We start from the raw sequence: 13,274 nt of genomic DNA on the forward strand, positions 1-13,274 counted from the left end.
AAGTTATTGGGAATTTATACTCGCGTGGAGAGACTAGACTGAGGCCAGTGAATGATTGTTTTCCAGGAACTGCACTGACTTCCTGTATACTTCAATTTAAGGTTTGGACTTTCTTTGGCACCAGATTTTCAAAAAAAGCTGAGGCACTGAGTGCATGTGAAAATTTGACTATCTCATTTAGCTGCCTAAATGGGACCTGAGATCTTCTGAAAATCTGGCCTCATTGTGGGTGCTGAGCACTTTTGATAGTCTAACACTGTATGAATACAGCCCTGTGTGGTTTAGTTACCGATTGGCTGACAGATTGCTGACGCCCTTCATTTCCCCTCAAAAAAAAAAAAAAATGTGTGGGGGAGATTATCATTAGAGCTAAGTTATTGGCTGAGACACTTCAAGAAAATAGCAAAAACAACAAGGAGTACTTGTGGCACCTTAGAGATGAACAAATTTATTTGGGCATAAGTTTTTGTGGGCTAAAACCCACGTCATCAGATCCATGGAATGGAAAAGACAGTAGATAAATAGATATAGATATACACACAGTACATGAAAAGATGGGAGTTGCCTTACCAAGTCAGGGGTCAGTGCTAACGAGACAATTCAGTTAAAGTGGAAGTGGCCTTTTCTCAACAGTAGAATACTAAGGGAGGAAAAATCACTTCTGTAGTGGTAATGAAAGCAATGTAATCAGGGTGTCCCATTTCAAACAATTGACAAGAAGGTGTGAATAACAGTAGGGGGAAATTAATATGGGGAAATTAGTTTCTGTAGTGACCCTCCACTACCAGCCTTTATTCAGGCCTAATTTGATGGTGTTAAGATAATAGTCCCTGATTTAAATGGAGATAAGACTGAGCCAAACCTGGCCATTTTCAGAGAATACTGCCAGGTTCTCAGATACTACACTGAAGACTGTGGAGTGAAGAGAATATAAATCAGGGGTCGGCAACCTTTCAGAAGTGATGTGCCAAGTCTTCATTTATTCACTCTAATTTAAGGTTTCGTGTGCCAGTAATACATTTTAGCGTTTTACACTTTCTATAAGTGTATAATATATAACTAAACTCTTGTTGAATGTACAGTAAATAAGGTAAATAAGCCCCCTAGACCGGTCAGGACCCGGGCAGCATGAGTGCCACTGAAAATCAGCTCATGTGCCGCCTTCGGCACCCGTGCCATAGGTTGCCTACCCCTGATATAAATACTCCAGTAAATTCCCACAATAACTGAAGACCAGGAATTACAACAACAAAAAGTAGTAAGCAAAATTTACCAAACCAGATATTGGTAAAGACTAAAGTCTTTCATGGCTATCTCTAAACAGCTTTTCAATTTTCATATGTGGGATTTGGATATTGAAATGATGGGCACCCGAGAAATACCATAGACAGATTAATGCTCTATTTTCTGCTTTGTCTTTACACATCAAGTTGCGCAGCTTTGGTCATGGAGGCACTGAAGAAGTAGCTCTCAGGTGTGAAAGGTCAAGGAACAGTATTTTCAGACCATAAGTCTTTCTTATTTGTATTTTATTAATGCCTAAAATGTGCCAGATTGTGTGCACACATGAGAAGACATGGTACCTATCCGAAGAGTTTTTGGTCTGCAGTAAAGGGGTAATAGAAATTGAAGGGGAAACCAAACAGAGGAAGGAGAGATCCTGCTGTGGATGACAGAGGGTGGCATAGTGAGACTGGGGAACAGAGAGCAAAAGAGAATGCTAGAGGAGGAGAAAAATAAGAGGATAGTGCTGAGGCTGATTAAATAAATACTACTTTTGTCGCATGCTAATAACAGCAAACGAATACCCCCAGCACCATCCCAAACCATTGTCTCTAAAATGCTTAAGGTGCAGGCACTTTGAAGGATTTTTGGCATTTGTTTTTAGACACAGGTGAGATGTGGCTGTTGAACAAAAGGATATTGCTATGTCAGGTGTCAGTTCTTCTCTGCACTCTGGGTTTGGGGACTGAGCAGGGATCTGATCTCTCTCTTCTCAACGTGGGGACCTTCAGTTCATCAAAATGTTGTTGTGGTGGTTAGTCAATCAGCATTTCTTCACTGTACTCTAGAGTGTGAGAGGAGGTGGTACTTTACATTTAGCGCCACTTTGTGTAAATTCTAGCCATGGGTCTGCCACCTGAGCCATGCGTGTGGCTTCAGTGACTCCCAGGGCACTAACTATGGTTAATCCCATAAATACTTTCTCACTTATTTATTTATGTATTTATTTTTCTCTTTTCATTAAGGAAAGCAAAACGGGAGAAAGAGAACCTATGGCAGGAAAATGTCCGAAAGGAGGAAGAAGAGAAAAAAAAGCGATTACAGGAAGAGCGAATGCAGGAAAAAATTCAGGAAGAAAAACAAAAAGCTGAGGAGGCAGCTGCCCAAGTGAGAGAGAGGGAGTTCCAGTTGCAAAAATTGGCTGAGGAGAAACATGAGGAGGAGAGGAACAAGCTAGCTGAGATTCAGCGAGAAACAGAACAACAAAGGAAGAGACAACTGGAAGAAGACAAAAGGAAACAAGAACAGATTGCAAAAGAAGCTGAGGAGAGGCGTAAACAGCATGAAGAAGAGAAGAGAAGAAAAGATGCAGCCAACCTACAAGAGTCAGAGAAACACACTTCAAAATTAAGCTTAAATGAGAAATTTGCAGACTTGCTGAAACAGACTGAGGGCAAAAATCTTAAGCCTACGTGGAGAAGTGAAGGTAAACTTCATCTATTGATTTATTTTTTGTTAAAAATTGTTCCTTGTTGTCTTGAATGAATATTGTTACTTCATATTTAAACATTTTATTGTAGAATAATGACAGTATTGTAGGTCATATGTTCAAAAATTTGATGTTGGAGACCATGGACCATATCCACAGTTGGTGTAAATCTGTTGACGTCAATTGAGCTATAACAGTTTACACCAGCAGAGGATCTGACCACAAATCTTTCAATGCTTTCAGTTAACAAATCCTGTACACTTGGAGCAGTAACATTTTGGCTTCACTGCACTTTGTCCATGCAACAGAATACTCACCATGTGTTGTGGCATGAGATGTTTGTTCATAATTTCTTTTAAAACAATTATTGATAGTCAATGAACAGGTAAGAATCCAGTACTGAGAATGAGTACAGCCTTAAAGTAACATTGATTCATTGATTAACACTGATAGAGAAATTATAGGTATCATAACCTCAGTTACTAGATGGTGGTCAAAACTGAGGTCGGCATGGCATTATGGGTAGGATATTGAAAAATGCTTAGTGTTAGCCTAATTCTGCTCCCATTGAACTTGATGGTAGTTTTACTATTGACTTAGTGGAAGCAGAATTACATAATGCTTTTTTTTCTTTCCTTTTCTTTATGCAAATTGTTAACCATTGTTATGGCTTTAGAGGGGGCTGGTTTAGTAGTATTACTTATAGACTTAGAGAAATTTAGAAACTGAGACTATATGAAATAGAAATATGTAATATTTTGCTGTTCTGGGCTTTTAAGTTTCTCCTTGACAAGAATGTCATCAGGGTTGCAGGTCACTCAGTATTAAGATAGCCTTTTCTAGTCAGTTTGAAGGAAATGTAAAACTTCTATGCACAAATGAAAGAAAATGTTAAAACTGACTCTGGAGAAGATATTTAACAAGAAGAGATGGGAAGGAAGACTGACTTCATATTATGACTAAGCAGATCTGTGTCCACTTCTTCTCCTGTTTATTATGTTAATAGTAATAGTCTGTGTGATGTTCTGCTCCTTCCATCTGTTTGTTGTACCCAGCTCTCTCTCACCATACACTTTGACTGTAAGGTCTTTAGGTTAGGGACCATCCTTTTGTTATATCAGTGTATAGTGCCTTGCATAGTGGGGCCCTGAACAAGCTTGGGGCCTCTTGGCACTACTTAAATACCAAAATAATAAATACTGCTAATGCTTTTTCTTTTTTCAGGTAATGTAGTTAGTGCCACAGAATCTAGGAATTCAGCTCTCTTGGTGAATTACAGAGCTTTATACTCATTTGAAGCAAGGAATAATGATGAGATGAGTTTTAATTCTGGGGATGTAATTCAGGTAAGACCAGTAGTTCATGCTAAACTAACCACAAGAATCACTGACATATGTCTTCATCAAAATTATTGCTTGGTTTTGGTTTTTTTGCATACATTTTAGATCTTTTCACATTTACACTAATTGCTTCATTTTAGGAGGGGGTAGTTGGATTGATTTAAGCAATATGCACCTCTAGGGCTGACATCTTGTAGAGGAGTCGAGGGTCAAGGACTGGTGCTGACTACTATGAAATGCTCAACTTGGAAATCATTATTGCTGTTATAAACTTTGTAAAATGAATAACAAGAATAAGCTAAGTAATCGCTGCTCTCCTATCTCTAGTACAACATTTTGCAGGTATGCATATAAGGCAGCAAAGAAAATTGCCTGTAGCAATACAAACATAGTAAACATTGTCAAAGATAAAAGTGTATAAAACAAGATTATTCGTGGTGCTGGAATTATTAAATACCTGACCTGCCTCCTTTGAATAGATTTGAGGTTTTCCCCCAAATAATTAAATATCTGAATAGTGTTCTCTGTTATATTATCTGCATGGTTCTTGAGTAGATGCAGATGTGGTCTGTGCGCACCCAGCTCACCAGAGACTTTTGCCTAGCAGTCCCCATAGAGGGGCGGCTCTTGCACCTCATAGCTCTGGCTCCTTCCTTGGCTATAGGAGGCACCACTGCTCCAACCCCCTCAATTCCTTCTCACTGCCCGTGGCTAGAGTCAGACATTTGTATGGTTGTAGTCTCACAACCTCACAATTAGTGTTAGCCTAATTTAAACACTGTCCTTCCTGTTGTGAGGCGATCCCCAAGAGCGACCCCCCACCTGCAGTGCTTGCTTTGCCTCGGAAAGGCCCACCTTAAAGAGTGTGTATCATTTAAAAAGAGGACTCAGTTGGTGCAGGATCTCTGTCTCAAGTAGCACAGGTTTGAACAGGCCGTGTGGCCTGATCTGGTACCAAGGCTCTCCTCAGGTAAAAGATTGCCCTCAGGCTTGGAGAATGCTGCCACCGCTTGTTCTGGGGCAGGTGCCTTGCTGAAGAGGCAGAGGAGCCGTTCTCCGTTGTCAGCACCAAGGAAGAGGTCTCATAAGACCGATTGGAACTTCTCCAGGTCACAGAGCGACTCCTCTGTTTCCCCCAGGAACAGCACAGACTGGCACAGGACCAGTTCCGGCACGTGGCATGGTGTGGGTACGTCTGACCCTTCCCTACTACTGAGTGGGAATGACAGAAACACTGTACCATTGATTCTGGTTCCAGCCTTTGGGTGTCCATTGAGTCTGGTACTGACAAGGGAGATGCCGGTACTGACGATGTCGTCTACCAGGAAACCACAGACCACCTCTGCCTTTTGCTCCCAACCTTGCTGTTGGTCCAGGACTTTCCCAGGGCTGTGCCAATTCTGGCCCCTCTGATGGAGTGAGATACTGAACCTTTGTGTCTGTTGGCACCATGTCCAGACACTCTCCTCACTGTGGTGAGGATGGAGCCAGTACTGGAAATGGTGCAGGGGACCTTGGCACCAAGACCCTTTCTGGTCCCGCTGCATTGAAGTTGCAACCATTGACATTGACACATTTGGGCACTCTCGGATCACTGTTTGCACCAGGACCAGTGCGCCCTGTGGCACCAGCATGCTCAGTACAGACAGAATCAGATTCATCAGGGATATTAGTTCCAACTTCGTTCTGGACGGCACATGAATTTGCCCACCTATTGAATCCCTTGGGCATCATTCCACCCATACTGCCCAAGATTTCGGGGCTCTCATTCCGAGTCAGAGTCGTCATCTTCCACTCCACATCCTGATGAAACTCATGGGCCACCAATGGAACAGTATGGCTCCCAGGGTTGGCGTGTGAGAAGGAAGTCCCTGGCCTGGACTTTACTGGTCACCAACGCTCTACCTGTATCAGTGGCCTTGGACTCAATGGGATATTCCCTATTAGCAGAGATCCCGCTTTTCATCACATTCAAAGCCAAAGTCACCCGCATGGTGGTTGGTGGCTTCAGATCAACTGCAAGCCCAAGCATCAGCAGTCTGCTGTCTCCTGGGTACATCTTCCCAGGAGTGAAAGCCAGTTTTGGCTCAGTTGAGACCTTGTCACCAGACAGTGCCATGCTGAATGGTTCATCCTCACCTTCTATTCTGGACAACTTTAAGGTATACCAGGACCTCTTATGCCACATACCCACATCACTGGGCATCCAGGCAGAGTTTCTCCAAGAGAACACACACAAATTGGTGGATATTTTACAGCCTGACGTCTCTGAGAGAGTGGCCATCCTGGTCAGTGATGAGATTCTTGAGTCAACAAGAGCCCTGTGGAGTACATCAGTGCGTGAAGAAGTGCTTCTTTGTTCTCATGGAGGAATTTGAGGGATGTTTTTCCCACCTGGCCCCAAATTCCCTGGACATAACAGCAGTAAACAGTGCCCCAGCAGGGTTGGTTCAAGTCTACCCCCAAGGGCAGAGACTCCAAGCGGTTAAATCTTCTGAGCAGGAAGTCATATACCTCATCGTCCTTACAGTTTAAGATCACAAATCAACAAGGTTTGGTGGCCAAGTATGATTTTCTCAGTTGGTCATCTATGTCTAAATTTGAGGACCAGCTGCCCGAGGTCTTGTGTGAGGAGTTCTGAGCATTCATTGCGGAAGGCTGCTTGGTGGCCAAAATGTTCCTGCAGTCCGTCTTTGACATTGCAGACACTGTGTCCAGAGACATGGCCTCAGCAGTAATTATGAAGAAAGCTTCCTGGTTGCAAAACTCTGGGGTCACTCTGGACATCCAGCAAGCCATTGAGGACTTGCCCTTTGATCGCTAAGTCTTGTTCTCGGCAAGACTAAAGGCACTTAGCCCTGGAATCTTTGAAGGAGTGCAATCTTCAGGTCCTTGGAAGTGTATGTGCCATCCACGCAAAGGCACCACGATGTTGCACAGCAGGAGCAACGATATCACCCGCAGCATTCCTTTGTGCAGCCTTTCCCCCTGAAACAGCAGGACTATCCTAGAAAGAGGGATAGCTCCTACAATAGGAAGCAGTCGGGCTTGGGCTTCAGACGGTCCACATGATCTCCATCAGCCCGGGCTAAGCACCCATTTTGTGTACTTTGTCCCAAGCAGTCGTCCAGTTATTACTCCATCCCTTCTGTCCCCCCCATCCCTTTGGGGACAGGTTGGCCCGCTTTTACAATGCTTGGATCTTGATTACCTCTGACAGTTAGGTTCTAGGCACTGTCAGATCTGACTATGCAATCCAGTTCCTCTCCACGCCCCATTCCCATCCCGCTTCTTCATCCCTCTATAGAGGCCCCCTCATGAGACAGCACTCACTGAGCTGTATTTGTAGTTGGGAGCACTGGAACACTGGGGTCACAGCTTTTCTCCTGGCGCTTCTTGATACTGAAATATAAGGGGAGGATGAGAACCATTCTCAACCTTTGCAGCCTCTACAGATTCATCAAGTACATGAGATCCCGCATGATCACTCTATTGGCTATCCTTCCTGTCCTGTGTCAGAATAACTGGTTCACTGCTCTGGACCTGCAGGATGCTTATTTTCATGTGGTGATTCTGCTGAGCCACAAGAAGTTTGTGTTTCGTGGTAGGAGAATGCCACTTTCAGTATACAGTTCTCCCCTCGTCTGCCCCCCACGTCTTCACCAAATGCATGGCAGTGGTTATGGCATATCTCAGGAAGAAGAGACTCCACATCTTCCTCTACATAAATGACTGGTTGCCAAAGGGCAGCTCTAGAGGGGTGGTTCTCACCCACATCGACACCATGTTGAGTTTGCTCGACTGTTGGCACTCATTTTAAACACTGCAAAGTCAACCTTGGCTCCCACTCAAAAAAATCGAGTTCCTTGGGTCCCTGTTAGATTCCATGAGGTCAAAGGTGTTATTACCGACAGACCGCTTCCAGACAATTCCACAGTTTTGCCTCAGTCTGCAATCTCAGCCTTCCATGACAGTCCATGTGTATCTGAGCCTGTTGTGTCTAATGTCTGTTTGCATGCAGGTGGTCCAGTTCACTAGGTTGTACCCTCATCCTCTTCAGAGGCAGCTCAGGACAATTTACTGCCCTGCCTTGCATTCTCTGAACAAGTCAGTTTGCATTCTTCCAGCAGTCCTGGATTCCTTGTGCTGGTGGGAGTTCCCACGCAATGCGTGCCAAGGAGTACCCTTCGTTTGGCCCTCTCCAACTAAGTCAATGGTTAGTGGCACTTCCCTTCTGGGTGGGCGGGAGGGGAGTGCATCTGGACTCATTGAGGTTGCAGGGCCTGTGGTTGGAACAGGACACCTTACTCCAAATCAATGTGTTGGAACTTCAGGCCATCCACAATGCATGTTGTGCCTTCTGAGACCACATCACATACTCACCAACAATGCTACTGTGATGTACTATATGAAGAAGCAAAGTGGGACAGGGGTGGCACATTCCAGGTTACTTTGCCTGGAGGCGATCAATCTGTAGCAGTTTCGCATTGAGGGAGACATCACCCTGGTGGCAGTCCATTTTCCAGGGGTTCAGAATGATCTTGTGGACTCTCAGTAGTATTTTCTCCCTGAGTCATAAATGGTCCCTGAAGGAGAGTATTTGCCAAGTCATCTTTGCAACATGAGATGTCTCTGCAATGAACCTGTTTGTGACTAGGGGAAACACAAAGTGTCAACTGTTCTGCTCTCAAGGTCCTCAGTCCTCTCTGACACCTTCCACTGCAGCTGGCGGTCAACTCTTCTGTACTCCTTTCTATGTATTTAGGTCATTCCTCAGGTCATCCTCAAGCTCAAAGTGGATCAGGCCAAGCTCATTCTTGTTGCTCCAGCATGGATGAGGCAGTGTTGGTTCTCAGATATCCTTGCTCTGTCAATTCAACCTCACATATCATTTCCTCTTCATCCCAGCCTGCTCAGTCAGAACCACAGCCAAACCCTCCATCTTGCCATCGGCTCCCAGCAGTGCTTGGAGCCGTCCAACAAGTTCTACTTCAGAAAGCAATTTAATCCAGTATTCTGAAATCCCTAAATATTAGACTTTTTGGTTTTCTGGTGTTAAGTTATATATTTGCATGAGAGGGTGAAGTAAGAAAGGTATCTGTTAGTTTCAAGATACAATTAGCTGAGCATTCTTTTACTTTTGATACCCTCTTTTAGAAATATGCAACTCTATTTATTGGATAATTTCAGATACTCATAAAATATTTTTATTAAAAAACTTCATAGTGTCTAATTTAAGATGTGATCACTGGATGGACACATTTGTTTATGTATCTTAGCCAGAAGAAACTTAATGTATATAAAAATTGTTTGAAGCCCCTTTCTTTTACTCTGTGTGTTTCTACCATGCATGGCACAATGGAATCCTGATGTTGTTTGAGTCTGAAGTCTCACTATAACACAAATAATCATGATAGTAATCTTAGTAACTTTCCAAAAAGTTCCATTAACTTCAGAGGCATGTTATGTCCTCTTTAGCCTTTAAATAAAGCAGCTGTAGATATGTCCCTAAGGGTGCATTATAATACAAAACTAGCAGTTTGCTTTTTAAATGGGGGGAAAGGATAATTATGTGCTTTATAAGAGCAATTAACCTTGTTACACAGCTTGGGACAGTATGTTGTTAGGCAATGGAATTTTTCATTATTTTTTTTTTTTTTAAGGCTAAATTTTAAATGGGATGACAATGCAGTTGATGTGGTCTGATCCTTATGGTCACAACTTTTTCGGTTAAATCCATAGAATTGTAGCATGTGCTGACACAACAAATATTTTACCTCATATTTTTGGTTTGCCTTTTTCCCCCAGGTTGATGAGAAAACAGTGGGAGAGCCTGGCTGGCTATATGGGAGCTTTCAAGGTCGTTTTGGCTGGTTTCCATGTAACTATGTAGAAAAAATATCAGAAAATGAAAAAGCTTTATCTCCTAAAAGGGCCTTACTTCCTCCTACAGTATTTTTGTCTACTACCTCAGCTTCTCCAGAGTAAGTTTATTTATTGACAATTCTAATTTTGGATAAAATACAGTATGTTATGTAATAGCATTATGGATTACTGTAAATTAAATGCAGAAAATTTATTATAGCAACTATATGAAGAAGACCTATAATACAGCAAGTTAAACTTAAATCTTCTGAGTTCACTGGGCAGCACATGCATTTTGCATATGTAAGAAGTAGTTGGTCTTGCTAATGTACTTTCTAAGAAAAATGATGCTTGTGCTAAATCTGCAGACCACTTTCACCAAGTAGATCAGCAGAAGACACTGATTACCAAAACGTACCTTTCTCAAGCCTAACTGTTAACTCAACATGGCAGAAAAAATCCGCTTTTACTCGTACTGTGTCCCCAGGATCTGTTTCTCCTGTTCATGGACAGGTATGTTGGTGAGAATTTTATGTATTTTAAGTTCATGTTAACAATACTGATATACTTTTGTTACACTTTATCTAACAATTCCCTGCAGTGATCTAGACCATGGGTGGGCAAACTACAGCCCCGCCCGTAAGCCATTTTAAGCCAGCCTGTGAGCTCCCGCTGGGGAGCTGGGTTGGGGCCGCACCATGTGGTTCAGCCTCACTCTGGCGCTCCAGCTGGGGCGCCAGGTTGGGGGCCGCACCACACAGCTCCAGAAAGCCACGCCATGGCCCTGCTCTGAGGGCCTAGGAGCCAGAGAAAGGACATGCCACTGCTTCTGGGAGCCACTTGAGGTAAGTGCCGCTCAGAGCCTGCACCCCTGAGCTTCTCCCCATGCCCCAACCCTCTGCCCCAGCCCTGATCCCCTTCCTGCTCTCCAAACCTCTCATCCCCAGCCCCTCCTGCACTCCAACCCCAATTTTGTGAGCATTCATGGCCCGCCATGCAATTTCTATTCCCCGATGTGGCCCTCAGGCCAAAAAGTTTGCCTACCCCTGACCTAGACACTAAGCCAAATTCCCAGTTGGCGTGATTTGGCTTACCTCTACTGCAGTCTGTGGAGCTATGTTAATTTACACTACCTGGGGATCTGGTCCTTAAAACTCCTTTCTTCTTCTTTGAGTGCTTGTTCATGTCAATTCCAGTCGGGTGTATGTGGGCGCGCATGCATAACAGCTGAAAGATTTTTCCCCTAGCATCATCTGTCAGGTTGGCCTGGGTGCCCCCTGGAATCGCACTTTCATGGCACTCAATATAGAGCCCTGCTGACCCGCCAGCCCCTCAGTTCCTTCTTACAGCCAGTGACCGTTAGCTGGAACGTCATTTAGCTCTTGCCTTGGCAAGCACCATTCACAGTGTCTGTTGTGTATATAGTTCTTGATACTGTTGTTGTCAGTTATGAGAACTTGTAGTGTAGATATAGTTAGTTAGATTTTCTTTGGGGTTCCCCTCCCCCCCAACGCACCCAGTGCTGTGGTATGCTGCAGTCCCTGGGCTTTAAAACTTGTGAGGCCTGTGGCAAGTGCATGCCTAAAAGTGACCCACACTCTTTGTGCCTAAGGTGCCTAGGGGAGAGCCACCAGGAAGACCAGTGCAAAATCTATCACGGGTTTTGCCTTCGGACTTTGAAAGACAGAGACCAAGGTCTTAAAGTCCTTTTTAAGAAGGCTACGCTCTGGCCCCAGTCAGACCCTGGATTGGGGGATCCCACATGTAGCATCACCTCCTCAGTGCAGAGCATCCCAGCACCATCTACAGGGGAACCAATGCTGAGAAAGAACTCATCTTGAGACTTGGCACACTCACGGCTCCTCCCTTGGACAGGCTGTGGGAGGCACCGGTTGCAATCGCCAGTGCCACAAAAGAAAAGGAGGCCGGAGAGGGGATGCTCTTCCCCAGCCGAGTCCAAGAAGCCGGCCACTGTGAGACCCTAGTCGGGCCACACCACCTCGGCCCCTCCAGGCAGAAGTCTTTCTGTCTCCAGGCAGAAGCCTACCAATGTGTGGGCCCTTCCAGAGCTACTCTTAAAAGCATGGTATATATTTGCTGACGCTATAGCAAACATTGTTTTGTAGAACCAGATACGTGTCTAAGACATTTCGAACTTAATTGGCCAGTAGGGAGCAGAGTCCAGAGACCACTGCGGAGTCCACATACCACATATGGCAGTGCAAAATGCTGCAATCAAGACAGCAAGTAATTCAACTGGCATTTAGGAATGAACACACCTAGAGTACAAGAGGCGATTTTTGAAACTTGCATAAGTAATAGGTACTAAAGCTGATTAACATCTGTATTTTTACTTAAACAGGGACAAGCTGTGGAGAATTTAAAAGCACAGGCACTTTGCTCCTGGACTGCAAAAAAAGATAACCACTTGAACTTTTCAAAAAACGATGTAATTACTGTGCTGGAGAAGCAGGAAAACTGGTGGTTTGGAGAGGTGCATGGAGGAAGGGGATGGTTTCCTAAATCCTATGTCAAGATCTTGCCTGGAAATGAAAACAAACGAGAGGAGTAAGTGAGACTGTTGGTATTTTTGTATTCAACAGCTGAAAATAGAGTGAAAAACATGAGGATACTTTAAATTATGGGAACTAAATAGCATGTATGACCTGCACCATGCCATCGTGGGCTGTAATTTAATCAGCTTTCACAAGCTAAGTAATGTTGGGCCTGCTCAGTAAATGGGAGATCTTTCAAGCTGGGTGCTACAAAAAAGTGATGTGTGGTTATTCAACAGGTGACATGCTTGTTCCTCTTGAATCAGTATCTCAGCATGGCGCTGGCACTCTGCTGCTGGTTTGTTAACTTTTAGATGACATATAAAATTGAAATGTCTTTGCCATTAATCATTATAAACTCCCGTGGCACATCTTGTGGAAATAGTGGTGTTTTTCCTGGCTGGCAAAAGTAGTGCCAGACTATCCTAGTATTCAAGCTAACAGTTCAGTTAATTGCAGAAAATCTGAGTAGTGCTGCTGTCATGGAATTGCTGCTTCATTCCAACATAGAGGTGATTGCAGGTTGGTGGTTGAAGATCTTTGCACATATGTGCCTTAAAGTTTTTTTGTGATCTTCTAGTATAAGGAAAATTTTAAATAAATGTCAACTTGTTACACCGAAAACAAAGATTTTGTATATGTCTTGATCACCACAGTTTGTGACTGTGTTTTCCAAACCCTGTAGCTTAAATTAAGAGTCTTCTGTATAGTTAATTGAAGTCATATTTTTTGCTCTTAGGGTAAACCTGTCTTGATCTCCAATACATTTTGAACTGTTTAGCTTTTGCTAATAATTAATGT

General features: G+C 43.7%; 1 protein-coding gene across 1 annotated transcript in view; it reads left to right on the forward strand.

Moving 5' to 3' along the window:
• ITSN2 (intersectin 2) overlaps window positions 1-13,274 on the forward strand; it is a 137,503-nt gene that overhangs the window by 83,308 nt on the left and 40,921 nt on the right. The window contains 6 exon segments of the mRNA XM_075063640.1: window positions 1,705-1,732; window positions 2,242-2,710; window positions 3,938-4,059; window positions 9,862-10,037; window positions 10,287-10,431; window positions 12,281-12,486. Coding sequence (XP_074919741.1) covers window positions 1,705-1,732; window positions 2,242-2,710; window positions 3,938-4,059; window positions 9,862-10,037; window positions 10,287-10,431; window positions 12,281-12,486 — 1,146 coding nt within the window.

The sequence above is a fragment of the Chelonoidis abingdonii genome, chromosome 3 (assembly GCF_003597395.2).
Source record: "Chelonoidis abingdonii isolate Lonesome George chromosome 3, CheloAbing_2.0, whole genome shotgun sequence".
In the NCBI taxonomy this organism is placed as follows: Eukaryota; Metazoa; Chordata; order Testudines; family Testudinidae; genus Chelonoidis; species Chelonoidis abingdonii.